The 21384-nt window shown below is 40.0% G+C and overlaps 1 protein-coding gene across 3 annotated transcripts in view; it reads left to right on the top strand.

Moving 5' to 3' along the window:
- The window catches only part of RAB8B (RAB8B, member RAS oncogene family), a 77509-nt gene extending 62962 nt beyond the window's left edge, over positions 1–14547 (top strand). The window contains exons 4-8 of one of the 3 annotated variants that reach the window (XM_011940434.1): positions 3668–3745; positions 4660–4749; positions 7788–7853; positions 11178–11228; positions 12019–14547. In XM_011940434.1, coding sequence (XP_011795824.1) covers positions 3668–3745; positions 4660–4749; positions 7788–7853; positions 11178–11228; positions 12019–12111 — 378 coding nt within the window. In that variant the 3' untranslated portion in view covers positions 12112–14547. The remainder of the gene's footprint in view (positions 1–3667; positions 3746–4659; positions 4750–7787; positions 7854–11177; positions 11229–12018) is intronic. The other 2 variants (XM_011940437.1, XM_011940435.1) reach the window with 2 other exon arrangements.
- The last annotated feature ends 6837 nt before the right edge of the window (positions 14548–21384 follow it).

Below are 21384 nucleotides of genomic sequence, written 5' to 3'. Positions count from 1 at the left end.
ATCTGTTCCAGTGGGTTGCGGGGCCCGCCATTTTCAGCAAGTAGTGGTTATGGCAGGTTTAGTTTGGTTGATTCAGGTATGTGGCATGTTGACAAGCACTATACTAGAGTCTGTCACCATGTCATTTCGAACACATCAGCAGCATTCATAGGCATAGCAGTGATCCTGATGGACATTTGGGCTTTGGGGAAAAACAGGACCATATCATTACATTATTAACATTTCTCATAGACCAACACCATCTTCTGAATTCTTAGGAAGCTCTTCTTCTTGTAGATATATACTAGATACATAGAGGTTTAACTGATACACTTGAATTTGTATTTCTAACTGATTCATAATATCTTATTAGCTTAAAAACATAAGAAATAGGTGAATGATTTCTGCTATTGAAACTAAAGATATAAATTAATAATAACTGCCATTTATTGAGTCCAAGCTATGTCTCAGACTCTAAGTGAAGTAGTTTACACATATCTCAGTAGATCCTCAAAACGTTGTAGCGTGGAAGAAGTATTGTCCTCATTCTGTAAATGAGGTCATGGAGACTGAGAGGAGTAAAATAATGTCTCCAGGATCTCCCAGTTAATATGTGCTGGAGTCTGAGTTAGGAGTCTCAGACTCTAGAGCTTGTGTTCGTAACACCACACCATGTTCACACTTTCTGTGCTAACCAGTGAAATGAAACTTCATGATGAAATGGCATGTATGATCTGGGTTGTTCACACAGTCCAAAGGATGGTAGGGCTAGGGCAGTAATTTGGGTAATTTTAATATTGTAGGCAACCAAACACATTGTATCAGGGATTATGCAGAATCCACTTTGATTTGTTTTTATTGTGGTAAAATAGACATAATAGAACATTTACCATTTTGACGATTTTAAAATGTATGGTTCTCTACTTTGACCTTTTTTTTTTTGAGACGGAATTTCACTCTTGTTGCCCAGGCTGGTGTGCAATGGCACGATCTCGGCTCACTGCAACCTCCACTTCCCAGGTTCAAGTGATTCTCCTGCCTCAGCCTCCCAAGTAGCTGGGATTACAGGCATGCACCACCATGCTCAGCTAATTTTGTGTTTTTAATAGAGACAGGGTTTCACCATGTTGGCCAGGCTGGTCTTGAACTCCCGACCTCAGGTGATCCACCTGGCTCGGCCTCCCAAAGTGCTGGGGATTATAGGTGTGAGCCACCACGCCCAGACTGACCTTTATAAATAAAATTATTTACATTGAGACAATTGTAAAATCACCTTTACAGCATGTAACCAAAGTGAAGCATTTGTATTTGAAGCTAGAGGAAGGGAGGATAGAGGAGTTGTCATTTAAACAATAAGGCATGTTTTTCTGGTTGCAAAAAGGATACATATACTATAGGAAACTTTGAAAATCCCAAGAAATCATCTAAAATCCCACTACTCTGAGAGATATATTCTGTTAACATTTGATTTCCTGTATTCTTTGTCTATGTGTATATGTGTGTTTTATATGATATATATTTATTCGTATTTATATTTTATATTTACTTACAAAGTTGGAAGCCAGACCTAGAAGGACTTCCCCCTACTATACGAAGGAATTTTAATTTAAATGTGAGTGTAATGGAGAGGTGCTAAAGAGTTTTGATCAATGAAGTGATAGCTCTAGTGCCCTTATGGAAAGTGGATTAGAGGAGGCTAAGAATGAAAGCAGGGAAGCTGGATGTGGTGGCTCATGCCCAGAATCTCAGCAGCTCAGGAGGCGGAGGTGGGAGGACTGCTTGAGTTCAGAAGTTTGAGGCCAGCCTGGGCAACGTAGCGAGACCTCGTCTCTTAAAAAAAAAAAGAAAGAAAGAAAGAAAAAGAATGAAATTCATCAGGGAAATCAGTTAAAGATGACGGGAATCCAGGTAAAGACTAATTTGTGAGAATCTAAATAAGGCTGTGTGTGTGATAGGTAAGATTCTGGAATATTTAGGACATTGGGTCTCCAGGACTTAGTGACTGATTGGCTATAGCAAAGAAGATAACTCCCACATGTGTGCTTGGACTGGCTGACTGGGTTGTATTATTTTCACCAAAGTGGTAATACAGGGACAAACAGAAGATTCAGAGGAGACAAGACAACCTCATGTTTTACTTTGTTGAGTTTGCTGTGATCACAGGGGATATCTATTGGCCAATGTCCAGAAAGTGGTCTCTCGAGTACCCCAGCCTAGCCCTTCAGCCTCATCTTGTGCCCTCCACCCATTAGATCTGTGCAGCCTTGCCAAGCTGACTTTCTTTCGCTCAATCCAGTGGTCTCTGGTTCAACATCAGCAAGAGATTTACAATGGTTCTGCTATTTGCCAGGTACCTGGGCTTCCCCTCTTCACCCTAGCTCCTTGTTCTTTGCCTATTTTAAGTCTACTGAGTTCCCAGGCTTTGGCTTTAATGTCATTTCCTCAGGGAAGCCGCCCCTGCCCACTCCAGCCCCTCAACCAGATTCAGTTACATCCCTAGCATATGAGCTCCCCATGCATCTTCATAGCAATTGTCAAAATTATGATTAGTTATATAGATATTGGTTCATTGTCTGTTGTCTTTGCTAGCCATCTATAAGAGGAAGAGACCTTTTCTATCTTGTTCATTGCTAGTAGCATCTAGTATAATATCAAGCACACAGTAGGTGCTCACTGAATATTTCTGTAGTAGATGGACAGGTGAGTAGTTCTAGCACTTAGTACAGAAGTGTGGTCTGGGGATATAGATTTTGCAATAGCATACAGGTGTTAGTTTAAACATTTGGAAGGTAAATCTTTTAGAAATACCAGACATGGGCCGGGTGCAGTGGCTCACGCCTGTAATCCCAGCACTTTGGGAGACTGAAGTGGGCAGATCACGAGGTCAGGAGATCAAGACTATCCTGGCTAATACGGTGAAACCCTGTCTCTACTAAAAATACAAAAACTTGCCGGGCGTGGTGGCGGGCACCTGTAGTCCCAGCTACTCAGGAGGCTGAGGCAGGAGAATGGCGTGAACCTGGGAAGCAGAGCTTGCAGTGAGCAGAGATCGTGCCACTGCACTCCAGCCTGGGCGACAGAGGGAGACTGTCTCAAAAGAAAAAAAAAGAAAGAAAGAAATACCAGACATGGAGTCTTTAAAAATATGACGAGAATGCCTTTCATTAAACCAGTATAACAAATGCATTGGATTTTAAGTGTCTGTGATGTACTTAGATAGTGACAACCTATTTTTTTGATCGACATATATAAAAAATAATTTTAAATCAGTGTAGTCTCAATCTTCGTAGAACGGTAGAAAGCAAGATAGTTGCTACTTGGAATAAACAAGTGCACAATGGAAGTGACGAACTCTTACTCCCAGTGTTATCTGTGTTTTGACTGAACACTCAGCCCCAGTTGGTGCTGATTGTTTTTGTGTTAGGCCAGGTGGAAAGGGTGTATCACCTTTACCACGATCACCAATTCATTAAAGGTTAACAGGGTTTTTATTTACACGGTGAGACCAGTGGGATAATATATTTATTGATTTTTGTTTCTCTGTACTTTTCAAATTTATTATGAATCCTTTTGTAAAGGGGAAAAATGGACAAACAAAAGGTTTCTGGAGGGTAGGAGTACATTGACATTATATACTATAACTTTAAATATATAAAGTACTAAATAAAGGTCTTTTTCCCCATTACAGGGCATTATGCTGGTCTATGACATCACAAATGAAAAATCCTTTGACAATATTAAAAATTGGATCAGAAATATTGAAGAGGTATGTGCGGAAAGAGAATGGTGACATTGGAGAAGAGTCCTGCTGGGTGCTTGTAAAAGGCTCCTCTGTCTCTGCAAGGCAGCTGAGCTGCTTAGAAGCAGGGCATGGGCAGGTTGGGCCCTCTCTCTCTAAAGAGCTCCATAAATCTCTGGTGCTGCCAGTCTGACTACTGGGGCATAGGGGAACAGAGAAGTAATGTCACAAGATTTTAAGTTTGGGCCAGATATGGGAAATAATTTAATCCTAGATCACATTTTACACATGAATAACAGACCAGAAAGAAATGATTTGCCTGTGCTCGTACAGCCTTTAAAAAGAAGAGCCAGGATTAAAACATCTGGTTCCCAGCTTCTATCCCACCATGCTGTTTGGCTAGCAACAGTATCTCTTTACCCTGGCAACTTTTTGCCCTTCTGACATTTTCTCCATCTTAGATATTTGAAGATTGTTTTAATCCCAGGATAATTGGTATTAAGATTTTTTAATGTCTTTGTCACTTAAGAAAGAAATCTGACACAATTTTGTACACGTTTCTATTAACTTAGATGAATTTCTTTTTTAAATAGTTCAGAATCCAGAATACCTTCTCCACTGGTTCACTCAGTACCAAGTTTTTGTCCTTCTTTGACCCAAATATTTGGAAATTTTGTCATTAGATCACCGTAAGCTTTATTTGTGTTTGTTCCACCTTCTTTCCAAACCTCGGGAAGAAGGTTTGCACAGGCTCTGTGAGGGCTCTTTTGCTGTAGCTTTGCCCCTCCTCCCATCTTTAAACTTTTTTCTGAATTAGGCCTTGTGTGAGTGAAAGATTATTTGTCTTATTAAATTCATGTGTTTCTGACAAGTTGGATTTGTCTATTAAGTAATGGGTTTTTCTCAGGCTGTTTTTATAGCATGCTATTTTCTCCCTGCAGCATGCCTCTTCCGATGTTGAAAGAATGATCCTGGGTAACAAATGTGATATGAATGACAAAAGACAAGTGTCAAAAGAAAGAGGGGAGAAGGTAAATGTGAATGGAATGAATAAAGGTTGGATTCTATTCACATTAAGCATTTCTTTTCTTCATATTGTTTAATTATTGATTTAAGTTTTTTTTTTAATCTGTGTTTTAATCCTTTTAAATTGGATATCAACAACAAAGAGATGTAATCCATACTTGAATGGTGTGAATTAGTATTCGAGATCCAGCTCCCTATACTGTGTGGTCATGACTCATTCCTAAAGAATTTGCTAATGTTTTCTGGGAGATACAAATTGGTCCTTTCTCAGATTCCTGCAGCTTAGAGTTCAGGCTGTTTCTTCCAGATCTGTGTGAAAATGCCCAGTTTTGAAGTTAAAGTAATTGATTCTTTTTTTTAAAAAAGTTACAGGGTAGGTGAAGTTTCAACAGGAATCATTTTCCAATTCATTTTTTTCCCTAAGAATATTTTACTATACATTAGCTTTAGGTTTTATGGATAAATTTCTTGTAACTGATCAAGCTATGGATGTCATTTATACGTTGTTTATGGGCATTTCTCTCTTTTGTGTCCTTTAAAGCAAAGGAATATTTTGTGCACATATTTACTTCTGTGGCAGATTCTAAATTGACTTAGAAGCTTCACTTTTTAAGTCTTGGAATTTTGCTTTAGCCTTTAAAAAAATTATATATGCAAATTGCATTTTCTTTTTTCTTTTTTTTTTGTTTGTTTTTGTTTTTGTTTTTGAGACAGAGTCTTGCTCTGTCTCCCAGGCTGGAGTGCAATGGTGTAATCTCAGTTCACTGCAATCTTTGCCTCCTGGGTTCATGCAATTCTCGTGCCTCAGCCTCCAAGAAGCTGGGATTATAGGCATGTGCGACCACACCCGGCTAGTTTTTGTATTTTTAGTAGAAACGGGGTTTTGCCATGCTGGCCAGGCTGGTCTTGAACTCCTAGCCTCAAGTATTCCACCTGCCTCGGCCTCCCAAAGTGCTGGGATTACAGGTGTGAGCCACCATGCCTGGCCACATTTTGTTTTTCAATTTGACTGTGAACTTTTGCTGCAGGCTTTTTTCCCCTAAAAACATTTACTTAATTTTAGCATTGTAAATAAACTAGGAACTTTTGGAGGAATATATGAGAGTTCACAGTTTGTCTCAATAGAAATCAAAGCTTGAATGCTTTAGTATTTAAATTTTTGTTCAATTCTGGACTCATTTATTAAAAGTAATTAAGGCCTGGCACAATGGCTCACACCTGTAATCCCAGCCCTTTGAGAGGCCGAGGTGGGCGGATCACAAGGTCAGGAGTTCAAAACCAGCCTGACCAACATGGTGAAACCCTGTCTCTACTAAAAATACAAAAATTAGCTGGGCATGGTGGCACGCACCTGTAATCCCAGCTACTCAGGAGGCTGAGACAGGAGAATCGCTTGAACCCGGAGGCAGATGTTGCAGTGAGCTGAGATAGTGCCACTGCACTCCAGCCTGGGCAACAGCACGAGATTCTGTCTCAAAAAAAAAAAAAAAAAGTAATTAAAAGTCAGTATAGTTTTTTGTTTTTTATTTGAGACGGAGTTTCACTCTTGTCACCCAGGCTGGAATGCAATTGCACGATCTGGGCCCAATACAACCTCCAGCTCCCTGGTTCAAGCGATTCTCTTGTCTCAGCCTCCCAAGTAGCTGAGTTTATAGACGCCCACTGCCACACCTGGCTAATTTTTGTATTTTTAGTAGAGACCAGGTTTCACCATGTTAGCCAGCCTGGTCTCTAACTCCTAACCTCAGGTGATCCGCCCGCCTCGACCTCCCAAAGTGCTGGGATTACCGGCGTGAGCCACTGCGCCCGGCCTAAAAGTCAGTATAATAAAGTTGGAGAATTATACTTTGGGAGCAGATAAAAGGAGTGAATGAATCCCAGGCTAATGGTAGTTTTACCAGTGGAGGATCATGACTACAAGTCATCCAGGTTCTTGGCATTTTGAGCAAAGAATTGGACAAAACACACAAACAAAACAATGAAAGAATGAAGACAAAAAAAAGCACAGAATTATCAAAATGAAAATATACTCCACAGAGTGGGAGTGGGCTTGAGCAAGCAGCTCGAGCACTGGTTACAGAATTTTCTGAGGTTTAAATACCCTCTAGAAATTTCCCATGGGTTACTTGGTTCACACCCTACATAAATGAAGTAGTGGCCCATGACCAGTCTGATTGGCTGCAGAAGGTGACCAATCAGAGGATGAAATGAAGTTACAAAGTTATGCCCTGCGCAGATGTCTGATTGGTTGTGGGAGGGGACCAATCAGAGGTACTTTCCATTTTTAATCTGTGAGTCAGAAAACGGGAGGAGGTTGCAAAGGGAATAACCCCTGTACTTTTGTTACTTGGGCGTGGAAGGCTGGGGTTTTTCTTTTGATTTAGTTATAGGAAGTCAGTATGAATTGGTTTTAGGTTCCTTGCCTCCAGACCCTATTCTCCTACCTCAGGAGGGTGGGTATTTATCCTATATTAGAGAACTAAAAGTACAAAAAAAGAAAAAATGAGAGGTACTTAAACTATTATTATTACTTTATTTTATTTATTTATTTATTTTGAGACAGAGTCTTGCTCTATCACCCGGGCTGGAGTGCAGTGACGTGATCTCAACTCGCTCCAACCTCCGCCTCCCGGGTTCAAGCAATTCCCCTGCCTCAGCCTCCCGAGTAGCTGGGACTACAGGCGCCTGCCACCACGCCTGGCTAATTTTTTATATTTTCAGTAGAGATGGGGTTTCATCGTGTTAGCCAGGAGGGTCTCGATCTCCTGACCTCGTGATCCGCCTGCCTCGGCCTCCCAAAGTGCGTGAGCCACCACGGCCGGCCTTAAATTATGTTTTAAATGGAAGTTGTGCCATCTTTCTTATGATGATTGAGTTAAATTATTAAATTCCGAATACAGTAGAAGAAAACAAAGAAATTTGAGAACCACAGGAGTTCTGAAATAGATACCCTACCTTTGAGACTTTGAAAAACCTAAGAAATATAAATGCATTATACGTTCAAGCATCTTTTGCTAAATTTAAATATTTGTTTGCCTTTCAGCTAGCAATTGACTATGGGATTAAATTCTTGGAGACAAGTGCAAAATCCAGTGCAAATGTAGAAGAGGTAAGAAGGAAACATTTGGTGACTTGTTACAGAGTAGCACAGGTGCTTAGGGGCCTGTGTTCAAGCAGCTCTCAAAGCTTTGGTATTTTCTGACCTAGTGAATACCTTTTGTTGACCCAACTCCACTTTGTAGGCTTTTGTGCTTCTGATTTTTTTTTTTTTTTTTTTTTTGAGATGGCATCTCGCTCTGTTGCCAGGCTGGAATGCAGTGGCATGATCTCAGCTCACTGCAACCTCTGCCTCCCAGGTTCAAGCGATTCTCCTGTGTCAGCCTCCCAAGTAGCTGGTACTACAGGTGTGCACCACCACGCCCAGCTAATTTTTGTATTTTTAGTAGAAACGGGGTTTCATCATGTTGGCCAGGATGGTCTCGATCTCTTGACCTCATGATCCACTCGCCTTGGCCTCCCAAAGTGCTGGGATTACAGGCGTGAGCCACCACAACCGGCTGCTTCTGATTTTTATGCAGACACTGGTTGTTGAATTTCTAGCATGTAGCCTCCACGTGGGTTAATTAGATTGCACAGTTAAGATTCTCAGAATAGAATGTGGAAGTTCAGTTTTGCCCTTTGTTTGGGCAGCTGGAAATCCTTGACTAGAAGACCAACCAGTGTCCTGTGCTCATTCATGTCATCCTGTATGCCTGCAGCAGAAGAGTTAAATCACTTTCAAGGCTGTTCTCTCTCAAGGGAGAATTAAGCTGTTAGTTTATAGGACACATTCCTTTAGTGTACACATTTGAGGTAGATTAAGCACAATAAATTGTAACAGTGGCATTTAGTAGAAATAAGAAAGTGTGTTTATCAGGGAGTAGCGTTAATAAATTTTCATTAAGTTAGCTGTTAGGGAAAACCAAACCATCTAAAGTCTTAAGAGAATACGTTTTCTTCAATACCTAACGTAGATGACCAGTTGATGGGTGCAGCAAACCACCATGGCACGTGTATACCTATGTAACAAACCTGCACATTCTGCACATGTATACCAGAACTTAAAGTGTTAAAAAAAAAAAAAAAAGGTTTCTTCGCCAAGAGAACTGTTGATACTTTCTTTTTTAAAAAACATTTTTTCAACTGATCATAAAAATAATACATGTAATTTACTATAATTTACATGTGATATGTGTTAATACATGTAATTATTTTAATCATACTGATAGTCTCATAAACATTTAATTTCCTAGGTTACTTATTGTTCATCATAACATGATGGTTAAAAATCAAGACCTACATGACTTTATTAGCCAGTGGACACTGATCAGAACTTTTTCTTTGTTTTAAATAATGTAACAGTTATTTGTTTAGGTTGGCCAATGGGTGTTAGGAAACAGGAAGCCTCTACTGATTTATTTACACAAGCTTAGATAAGCAGAAAAATGCTTCCCTCTGCTTGCTACAAAAGGATTTCCCGCCATCAGAAATAATCCAAGTTAAAAATGGGCAAAAGATCTGAATAGACATTTCTCAAAAGAGGACAAACAAATAGCCAACAGGTATATGAAAAAATGCCAACATCACTAGTCATCAGGGCAGTGCATATCAAAACTACAGTGAGCTATCATCTCACCCCAATTAAAATGGCTTTTATCAAAGAGATAGGCAATAACAAATGCTGGAAAGGATGTAGAGAAAGGGGAACCCTCATATATTGTGGGTAGGAATGTAGATTAGTATAGCCACTATGGAGAACAATCAAAAAACTAAAAATAGAACTGCCATATGATCCAGCAGTCTCACTACTGGATATTTACCCAAAAGAAAAAAATCAGTATATCAACCTAAGTGTCCATCAGTGGATGAATGGATAAAGAAAATGTGGTATGGTGGTATGGGCCAGGTGCAGTGGCTGACGCCTTTAATCCTAGCACCTTGGGAGGCCGAGGTGGGCAGATCACGAGGTTGGGAGATCAAGACCATCCTGGCTAACACGGTGAAACCCCGTCTCTACTAAAAATACAAAAAATTAGCTGGGCGTGGTGGTGGGCACCTGTAGTCCAAGCTACTCAGGAGGCTGAGGCAGGAGAATGGCATGAACCCGGGAGGCAGAGCTTGCAGTGAGCAGAGATTGTGCCACTGCACCCAGCCTGGGCAACAGAGTGAGACTCTGTCTCAAAAAAAAAAAAAAAAAAGAAAAAGAAAATGTGGTATGTATATGCAATGGAATACTATTCAACCATAAAAAGGAATGAAATCCTATAATTTGCAACAGTATGGATAGAACTCTCAGGGAGTTGCCTGAGCTGCTGATTCTAGCCAGGCATACAGATGGTAACAACTTTGCCAGAGCTTTAAACAGTGTGGTTAGACTCATAGGTGACGAGTTTGACAGTGAGACACTGACAATGAGTAATAATAGTAGTTGTCATATTGTTTTTATTTGATTAGATTGGAAATAATCCTTGTCGTGAACAGTTTTTGGGGATCAGGAGTGTTGGGAACAAAGAGGCTGATTTAACAGTGGGTTTAGCATGGAGACAAATGGAGAATCTTTAATAGTTCTTGGCTTCATAGAAAAAGAGATGATGGGTTTAAAAAATGCTTGGTTTGTATCAAGAGACATTATAGATAAATTATCACTAAGAGTAATCAGATTTGCCCTGCTTCTATTTGAACTGACTTCCACGGTGGGGAATTTAGCCGAGAGCTCCAGCAACTGTTGGGATTTTGAAGTGTTAAGACATGGAAAATTATACATACTCAGCTATAACACTGAGAGCAATTTGAAAGAAAAGGTCAGAAATAAAAAGTAGAGTTTTTTGTGAAGGCATATTTTAGAGCTATAGGGTAATACATAATTATTCACTCATTAAACTAGATGTTCAGCATCTCCTAGATCAGCACTGTGCCCTGCTCTAGGGAAGTTGGGTAGCTTAGACAGAGCTTCTGTCCTGTTTTTGGTGTACTGAGGAAGTTACTCGTGATTCAGCAAGGGTGTTAGTGTGATAGATATTATGTCACATGAAGAAAATATTTGATGAATGAATGATAGTTTGATAACATTAGAAAATGTTTATGATACAATCTCAAAAGAGTAAACACATGCGTACTATGATTACAATTGTTACTTTCTCAATGTTAAAACTTTAAAGTGGTATATTTATAGTGAAATAATGAAAAATTCTGTATTTCTGTTTTAAAATAAGTCAGGCATCGTGGCTCACATCTGCAGTCCTAGCTACTCAGGAGAAACTAAGGTGGGAGGATTGCTTGAGCCCAGGAGTTCCAATCCAGCCAGGGCAACATAGCGAGACCCCATCTCTGAGGTGGGGGGAATATATATATATAGTGAATATATAATAATGAAAATGTTTTGTTTTACCTATAGGCATTTTTTACACTTGCGCGAGATATAATGACAAAACTCAACAGAAAAATGGTTTGTATCACTTATAATTTTTATTTCCATTATGCTCTCTATTTGGCATTTGATGAAAAGGATAGGTCTAATTATAAGATATTCACATTAAACTCATTTTTTTCCCCGACTCAGATACTCATTTGGTTGAACTCTGATTCTTAGTTCTGTTTGTTTAGGATTCTTATTTCTGAACTGCAGCTGTTTCGTATCTTTCATCTGGCTGTTTAAGTGATCTTGAAATTGAATTTTGACCAGAATAATAAAAATAGTAATGGCACAAATCGATTTTTGCCATAAAATTATCCAGTTCAGTTTTCATGTGGCAGATATTTATATCTATGTAGCTATGATTTTGAAGTTGCCAAAGTGTGCTTAAATTTGAAATCATTAAGACAACCTTGAAAGTTTGTTTTATGCTGAGTCCTGAGTATAATTGCATACCTTATACTACTAGCTCTTCTTACCTCTAACAGAATTGCATATGCCAGTATCTTAACATTGTTTCCATCATTACCTTTGAAACTTTGCACTCCATTGGAACTAGAAATAGAAGCTTCCTATCTAATACATTATTGATATAAAAGCTGCTATTGTAAGGGCATTTTCCTCTTTTTAATTCACCACTTCCAAATAAAAAGACAACATTGGTGCTTAACTAGTTCCTGTTCTAATAAAATACTCTAGTGAATACACATGTCACTAGAATACACATTTCACATGGTGTGGTTAGTTATTTTTATTTTTTAGGTAACTGAGGTCAAACCATGAAACTTTTATTTCCTTGGTAACTTTATCTTCTATTTTTTAGAATGACAGCAATTCAGCAGGAGCAGGTGGACCAGTGAAAATAACAGAAAACCGATCAAAGAAGACCAGTTTCTTTCGTTGCTCGCTACTTTGATGAACTCTTTCTGAGAGACTGCAGCACACCTAGAGGGCCCTTTCCTGCTTCTCTGAAAGCACAGGTCACCCAGCCTCAGAATCACACCTCCCGGCTGCTGCTGAGAGCACCACTGAACTTAGACCTCTCAACACAGAACGCCAAATGGATTCCAGCCTCATGGCCTAGCAAAAGAACAGGCTCCTTTTTTCAAACATGGAAGCAATGAAGTGGAGACACATGCAGGACCTAACTCGTTTTTTTCCTTGTTTTATTACCTGTTGCAGAAGTTGTTATCTATGTTTTTTACTTTGCACATCAGTGTTAGCCTTTCCCTATTTCAGCACAATCTTAGACTCATATTTGCACACTTTTGTGTCATGAAGTTCTAGACAAAATTGTACGTGTGGCAATGTTAAAAGCAGAGCATTCACGGCAGAGGTTATACTAAAAGGGTATTTGGTCTGGTTCATATGATCAAATATTACTGTCTTGGTAGCATTTATTTAAGGGCTTTTTCTTAAATAAGAATCATTAAAGTCATTAAAAAAATTTTACTGAAATGCCCATCTAGTCATCAAAGGCCACAGTTTCTTTATTTCTTCAGATTGTTAAGAGCTTTGCTCATTCCTGACCTGTTTGGCGGAGTCTGGGTAGCTGAATGAATCACTTTTTAAAATGATTACCTCTGCCTAATCTATAGAAACTGCATTTGGAACTCAACCATAATCTCATTTTTCCCTGGGGTTTGTATTTGCTATTCTTTTCCATGTTTGACTTACTGTTATCACTCAGTTACCTAAAACTAATAACACATTTGAACATTATTATCTGTTTCTATTTGTGAACTTCTTGAGCTGAAATTTTACGTGGGCTGAGAGATATACCATTTAGGGTTTTAGTCCAGCGTCTAACTGTGATTCTGTCAATAAGGATATGTAATAGATTTTTTCTTAGGTTCACTCCTTAGCTGGCTGGTTTAGTTGTAATACCAAATTCCTGCCATAATCCATGTCTACAAAAGTTAGGTTTAGATTTTAGTTTGTGGAAAGCTTGCCTATATAAAGACAGATTAACTTGTTGATATAAATTTAATAGAGCTAGCTCTTGGTAATGGTGAAAATAATGACTTTTGGTTGGTTTTATTTGGGAGGTATTTTTAGAAATAAAAGTACTTAGACCTAGTGTAGCCTCTAGGAAAAGTCTTGCCTTTTCATTCATTAGAGAAAACAGAACCAAGGTTTCAGTTTTCAAACAGCTGTTGTTGAATGTATAGAACCCAGTTCCATCTGTTTTGGTTCATTGTTACAGAACTTAGTCTAGTCATCTGGGCTAAAGCCGACCAAAAGCTTAGTTGCCTTTCTCAACAAACACTGGTACTGGTATACTTGTGTAGATAAAACCATCACAAGGTATTTAGTGTTAACTTATGTGCCAAATTCAGATCACTATGTCATTGCTGTTACTCTAGCCTTCAGTGTCATAACACAGAGGGGGGATAATACAGAGGGGATGAGGGAAACGAATTCTGTTAATAATTATTCTTCCTGGTATGCCTGTTTTCCTTCACAAAGGCTACTGTCATGCTGGATAGTTAAGAACAGGAGATGGCAGTGGAAAGGGATTGCTTGTTACCACAGAGAATTCTCTTCAAATTAAGATATGTCATTAGAATGCTTGAACCAATCTTTCGTACTTACTTGAAAATAAAGGAACAATTTAGCAGCTGCAAATATGCCCAAGCTATTTTTGATATACTAAACTTACTGTTGACAAATTTCAGCCTCCGTAAATTTTTTTGTAATTACCTGTAGGCTTAAAAGTCATTCATTGCTGATCTGGTATAATTAGTAGTTCCATGATTGAAAGTTTATTGTAATTCTACTATCTTCAAATTAGATACATTTTCAAAAGGAAAAAATAATTTTTTAGAAACATCTTGTATTGACTATTTCCTGAAAAAAATCCAAGCAGTTAAGCTTTCTGGATGGTAACAAAGTACCTTCTAAAAGATAAGTGCTATGACACCATGTATGAATGTAATTCTCTTAGTAATTTACCTCTGACTATTTGGTGTCTTAATGCTTTGGTTTATATAATCTCAGGGGTTGTCTGCAAACCAAAACTGACATATTCTGTGGTTAGCTTTTATTACTTTTTTTTTTTTTAACAGAATGCTTTGCTTTGGTTCTATTTCTTCTTTCTTCTTTTGTCTTATGTGGAATAACTAGTCTCCATGAACTTCACTTGAAAGAGCCTGTGAAAGTTAGATGAGTCTAAAAGTGCTCTTTGAAGTAGCAGCAAACTGGGAGTATATGCTCTGTTATATAGAAATAAATTGTCCTTGCTATTTTCTTACATTTAGCTTTGCTAAATTGTATATACATTGAGCTAAGACCTTAGGCAATTCACTTTCTGCATGATAAAATGACCCAATAAATATTCCACTTTGCTTAATAATGTACATATAGTGCATTATTTTTTCTATTTGTAGATGAATTCAATGACAGCTAATTGTCTGTTCCCTGCTGAAACGGAAGAAATCTAGTTTTTTGTGGACATTTTTGCGGTCTTACAGATAAGGTACATGAAGAGTTTTGCAGCAGTATTAGTGGTTCCGTGGCTGCACTCTACTATCATGTGTAAATTTTTGACAATAATTGGACTAGACCTTTTCAAATAGAGTCTGAGCGTATCAGACAGTGAAAATGTGCTGTAACTAAGTAGCATGTAAATCAGTTGATTGTAAAATGTTTCACTGGGAACTTATTTTAGCTATATTTTACTTGGACAGACTATGATACAATAATCTACCTGTGCCTCAGTTAGTGGGTGCTGCAGGGTTTCTTACTATTTACATAAACATTTTGTGCAGTCTTTGTTATAAATTTTCAGAAGACTATACTCTTTACTTTGAAGGACTATTTTTTAATTATACCTCATTTAGCTAACTAGTATTCTAATACCTGGTAGAAAAACAGTGAGCCAGCTTTTAAGCATCTAACAAAATTTAGACTCTATGTTTTGTTTTGAACTGAAGACATCATTGGGAAAGGTAGGAAATATTAGTTTAGAATAGAGCATACATGTCATATCCAGTAGCATAAAAAAAGTATTATCTCCCTGTCTCCATTAATAAATTTAGCTGTGCAATATAGGTGCGTTTTTGCAGAAGTTTCTAAGTAAGAGATTATAACTCCATTTTACAGGTTCTGAATGCCGAGAGTCTATATTAAGGCTTATAAAGTTTTTCCTGTGATCAGTAAGTGATACATTTAAGCAGACATTCTTTTCAAGTTCATGACTTAGACTCCTTTACAAATTTAGTTCTCAGTCTTTAAAGATGAGCTTCTAAGCTTAAGATTTTAAAACCACATTTCATTATGTTGGTTTACTTATCGTAAATTTTAAGCACTCATTTCTGCAATCAGGTTTCTTAGAATTTTTTTTTTTTTTTTAAACAGAAGAGATATTCCTTTTTCCTTGTTACATCCAAAGGGGGCACAGGAGTGGCTGGAAAGGAATGTCTAAAAATGAAATCCCTTGATACAGAGGGACCCAGACGGACAGGATATGCTAAAAGAATTTCAAATTCTAGCACGACTTTAGAGTAGAATCAGTCATATTTTTAGACTAATAAAATTAATGAGTATCATGTTCACTCTGAAAAAAATCTAAATGAAATGTACAGAAATAAAAATTAGCAAACAATTATTCTAGGGATATTTTCAGATTTTACTTCATTTCTTGAAATGCGTGTGCCATATGCAATTGCATTTCTTGTGCCAAGAAACTAATAGAACTTATTTCACTTTACCTTTTTTTAAAATGTGAATTTAGTTATTATAGTTCAATTTTATGACCTTACAGATGGGTTTTATTTTGTTTGCAGCTGACACTGCAGTTCCTTTCATGCAAAATACCATAAACTGTTGATGAAAATCATGCCCCTAATGGAAACTCTCTAGTTTTTCCATATAATTATCCTACTGTACATGTTTAAACATATTTTATTTTTACTCCAATGGCTTAATGTGAAAACCTCCTGCAGATAAGTGGACCTGTCATGTGGTTAATCTTGTTTAAGCCAATTCATTAACTGTGTACTGATACTGATGCTGTGTTTTTTTTAAATGGATTTTATTCCAGGTGAACTTTTTTTTTATAATAATGTTCGTCTAAAATAAAAACTACGTAATGAAAATGAAAATGCTAATGGCTCTCTGAAATGGACTGCACATTTTAAAAATGTTTCTGTAAATTTGGACCAGACGCAGTGGCTCACGCCTGTGGTCCCAGCACTTTGGGAGGCTGGGGTGGGTGGATCACTTGAGGTCGGGAATTCAAAACTAACCTGGCCAGCATGGTGAGACACCGATCTCTACTACAAAATTACAAAATACAAAAATTAGCCGAGCATGGCAGGGCACGCCTGTGGTCCCGGCTGCTCAGGAGGCTGAGGTGGAAGAATTGCTTGGACTTGGGAGGTGGAGGTTGCCATGAGCTGGGATCGGGCCATTGCACTCCAGCCTGCACAGTGGAGTGAGACCTGTTTCACAAAAATAAATAAATAAATAAAATTTAAAATGTTTCTGCAAATTTGATAGGTATATGACTCAAACCATGGCAGACTTAAGATATTTTAGCAAACTTTATATCTGACCCAGAATTGTTTAAAGATCTAGAAAAATAGCCAGCTCCCCTGTTCCTGTGCATCATACTTAGCATACACTGAGGTTATTCTGTTGTAGAACCTGTAGCTTTAAATTGATCACCCTTCCTTTCTTAGACCTTGCAAATTTAGTTTCTGTTGTTGTGTTTTCACTTGAAAATAATTTCTTTTGTGGTGCTTTTTTTTTTTTTTTTTAAATTAGATGGAGCCCCACTCTGTTGCCCAGGCTGGAGTGTAGTGGCACAGTCCTGACTCACTGCAACCTCTGCCTCCCAGGTTCAAGCAATTCTCTTGCCTCAGCCTTCCAAGTAGCTGGGATTACAGGCACACACCACCATGCCCGGCTAATTTTGTATCTTTAGTAGAGATGGGGTTTTACCATGTTGGCTAGGCTGGTCTTGAACTTCTGACCTCAGGTGATCGGCCTGCCTTAGTCTCCCAAAGTGCTGGGATTATAGGCGTAGGCCACCATGCCCGGCCTTGTGGTGTTTTTGAGACAAGGTCTACTCTGTTACCCAGGCTGGAGTGCAGTGGTGTGATCATGGCTCACTGTGGCCTCTACTTCCTGGGTTCAAGCGATCCTCCCACCTCAGCCTCCTGAGTAGCTGGGACTACAGGCACTACCTAACCCAGCTAATTTTTTTTTTTTTTTTTGGTAGAGACAGGGTTTCACTATGTTGCCCAGCCTCATCTCCAACTCCTGGGCTCAAGTGATGCTCTCACCTCGGCCTCCCAAAGTACTGGGATTACAGGCATGAGCCACCGCGCCCAGACGGAAAGAACCAATTTGATGACGCTAGCATTGTCGATACTCTCCTACTTTGTTTGCACATGTTCCCAGTCTCAGCCTTTCCCATTCATCCCACAGCCATTTCAGACCTTCACTATTCTTCTCAAGCTTCCTACCTCTTCCCTGTCCCTCTTCATGGACTGATCTTTCACCTCCCTCCTTCCAGAGGAAAGCATCAGTCATGAAACACGTTAGCCTCCTCTCCCTCCCTAACCTACAGGCCACCTTCATCCTCACCTCCTTCCTCTTGGTCTCAGAGGCATTCTTATCCCAGGCTCTTCTCTCTGCCCCTTCTCTGAATTCATCCTCCCACTACTATCCTGCTTTTCGGGGAACTCACAGCTCTTTCTCTTGTACCTTCAAACCTTTATCCTTTCTTAGCCCTTTCCTTCAGCCTCTGAGCATCCTCAACCCTCCTACCCTGTGGCTTGTGGCCCTTTCTCACCTACTGTTCTTTTTCCTCCTTTCTGTTATGCTTAAAGGCATCTGTTTTCAAAGAGGTGCCTATAGTTACTATCCTCACTTTTTCCATTTATTCCTTAACTTACTCCGGTTTGTCTTCTACCCCCCACCACTTTGCTGACATTGTGCTTACGACAGCCTAGCTGCTAAAGTAGTAGACAGTTTTCAGTTCTGTTCCTAGCTAACTTCTTGGCAGCATTTCACCGTATATTTCTCCTCCACCCAAGAAATGTTCTTTCCTTGGCTTCTCTGACAGTATTCCCATGATTCCCACTTGTGCACAATAATTTCACCCTTTTTCGTGGCTCTTTAAATGCTCATAACTTCTGTGGTAAGACTGAATAATGCCCCTACCCCCCTTCCCCTACCCCCTCAAGGATGGTCACGTCTTAATCCCTGGAACCTCTGAATGTTACTTTGTATGGCTAAAAGGAGTTTGCAGAGGGGATCGAGTTAAGGATCATGAAATGGGAGATTATCTTGATCCAAGTGGACCCAATGTAATCCTAGGGGTCCTTCTCATGAGAGGACAGGAAGAGTCAGAATTAGAAGAAAGTCACGTGATGATGGATGCAGAGGGAGAAAAGGTGCTGCGATGCTGTGCAGAGTCGTGAGCCAAGGAATGTGAGCAGCCTCCAGGATCTGGAAAAGGATTCTCCCCTACAGCCTCCAGAAGGAGCCAGCCTGCTCCGACACCTTGATTTTAGCCCAGGTCAGACCCATTTTATACTTACGACCTCCAGAACTGTAAGTCTAAATTTGTGCTGCTTTATGTCACTGAGTTTGTGGTAATTTAGCACAGCAGCAATAGAAAGCTAAAACAGTTTTCAAACGTGTATCTCTAGCCCCAGCCACTTTCCAGAGGGCCAGACCTCAAAGTTACCTGCCTACCGGACATCCCCCCTTGGATCTACTACAGGTACATCACACACAACATGTCTAAAACTCAGACTCAACTCTGTCTTTTCCCCCTCCCCAAGCAAACCCCACTTCTGGGGGCGGGGGCAGCCTATCCTTTTTCCATCATAATACGTAGCACCATCATCTGTGTAGATCCTTAGTCAACCTCCTAGATAGGGGTCCTACCCCTATCTACTTGTCCATTATTACTGCCACTGTCTTTATTGAGGCCCCCTTAGCTTCTGCCTAGATCACTGTAATCTCTCCAAATCAGTCTCCCCACCTCTGATTTTATTTTCCTCCATCCAGTTTTCACAGTGCTGAGTTTTACAGGTGGCATCTTATCCTGTCCCTGCCACATATAATGCTTTAGTGGTACTGCCTAACCTTGGGAATAAAAACTCCTTTGCATGGCAAACAAAGTCCTTTGCCATTCCCCACCTCTTTCTCCCCATCCTTAAATCTCGTCACGCCCTTAACTCATACTCTTCCCTTGAACCTCATGAGAAATTGCAGATCCCCCACACATCAGATCATTTTATTCCTTTGCTTACATTGCTCCTTCTGCCGACTTCCTCCTTCTTTACCTGGTTGGCCTCCACTTACTTTCAAGACTCACTGAGGGGCCGGGCGCGGTGGCTCACATCTGTAATCCCAGCACTTTGGGAGGCCGAGGCAGGCAGATCACTTGAGGTCAGGAGTTCAAAACCAGCCTGGCCAACATGGTGAAACCCCGTCTCTACTAAAAATACAAAAATAGCCGGGCGTGGTGGTGGGCACCTGCAATCCTAGTTACTGGGGAGGCTGAGGCAGGAGAATCACTTAAACTCGGGAGGTGGAGTTTCCAGTGAGCCAAGATCATGCCACTGCACTCCAGCCTGGGCAACAGAGCGACACTCTTGTCTCGGGGGGGAAAAAAAAAAAGACTCACTGACGGTTTCTCTGGCAAGATTTTAGCTACAATCCACCCCTGCTTAGAAGCCTCCTGTGTATGCCCAAAGTGTCACTCACCACATGGATTTGAGTTGTCTATTTACTTTCCTTCTCTACTAGATAGACTCTGAGCTCCTGAAGGGTGGGAGTTGTGTCTTTAGTTTTTGTATCCACCATACCCAGTAAGGGGTCTCGCACATGGTAGGTGTTTAATAAATGAAAGAATTGCCTGGTGCAGTGGCTCACGCCTGTAATCCCAACACTCTGGGAGGCTGAGGCAGGTGGATCACTTGAGCTCAGGAGTTGGAGACCAGCCTAGGCAATGTGGGGAAACCCTGTCTCTACAAAAAAAATACAAAAATTATCCGGGCGTGGCGGCACGCACCTGTAGTCCCAGCTACTCTGGAGGCTGAAGTGGGAGGATCGCTTGTGCCCAGGAGGTTAGGCTGCAATGAGCTGTGATAGTGCCACTGCATTCCAGCCTGGGCGACAGAAGCGAGATCCTGTGTCAAAATAATCACACATAAATGCAATAATCAGTACTTCAGTCATCATCAAAATGAACATGCCCATGAAGTAAGTGAAGTGTAATTTGGGAGCCAAGTGTAATTTAGAAGTTTTGTTCTCCATTTACTTTTCTTTGAGACAGTTTCACTGTCATCCAGGCTGGAGTGCAGTGGTGCAATCTTAACTCACTGCAGCCTCGACCTCCTGGGCTCAAGCAATCCTCCCACCTTGGCCTTATATGATCTTTATTCTGGTTCTTATCTTTTAATCTTTGTTAAATACCTTACAGGGGTCCCCAATTCTGGGAACGTGGATAGGTACTGGCCTGTGGCTTGTTAGGAACTGGGCCACACAGCAGGAGATGAGTGGCAGGCCAGTAAGCATTACTGCCCGAACTCTGCCTCCTGCCACATCAACGGCAGCATTAGATTCTCATAGGAGTGTGAACCCTGTGGTGAACTGTGCATATGAGGGATCTAGGTTTTGTGCTCCTTATGAGAATCTAATGCCTGATGATCTGAGGTGGAACAGTTTCATCCTGAAACCATCCCCCTCACCCCAACCCACAGTCCGTAGAAAAACTGTCTTCCAGGAAGCTAGTTCCTGATACCAAAAAGGTTGGGGACCACTGCCTTATACTATCTTAATCTGTGTTAAATATCTTACACTATATTAATCTTTATTAAGTATAGATGGATTTGCTTTTAAAGAGATCACCCAGAATGTTGTTTAGGTATTGATAAATTGAGTAAACCCTCTCTCCCACTTCATGATTCCAACCCTCAAGATTGGTGTTCCAATATTAGTTCCAGGGATATATGACAATGCACTATAGAAAATAAAACAAACAATAAATTAAAATAAATAAATATACATTTGCCTAAGGCAAAAGTAATTAGGTGATGAAAGAAAAATGGAAATTGCTGTGGTTAAGAAGAGCGACTGTTGGCCAGGCACGGTGGCTCATGCCTGTAATCCCAGCACTTTGGGAGGCTGAGGCGGGCAGATCACGAGGTCAAGAGATCAAGAC

Source organism: Colobus angolensis, unplaced genomic scaffold, assembly GCF_000951035.1.
Source record: "Colobus angolensis palliatus isolate OR3802 unplaced genomic scaffold, Cang.pa_1.0 Scaffold19, whole genome shotgun sequence".
Classification (NCBI taxonomy): Eukaryota; Metazoa; Chordata; class Mammalia; order Primates; family Cercopithecidae; genus Colobus; species Colobus angolensis.
This window is presented reverse-complemented; position numbering and strand designations above follow the sequence as displayed.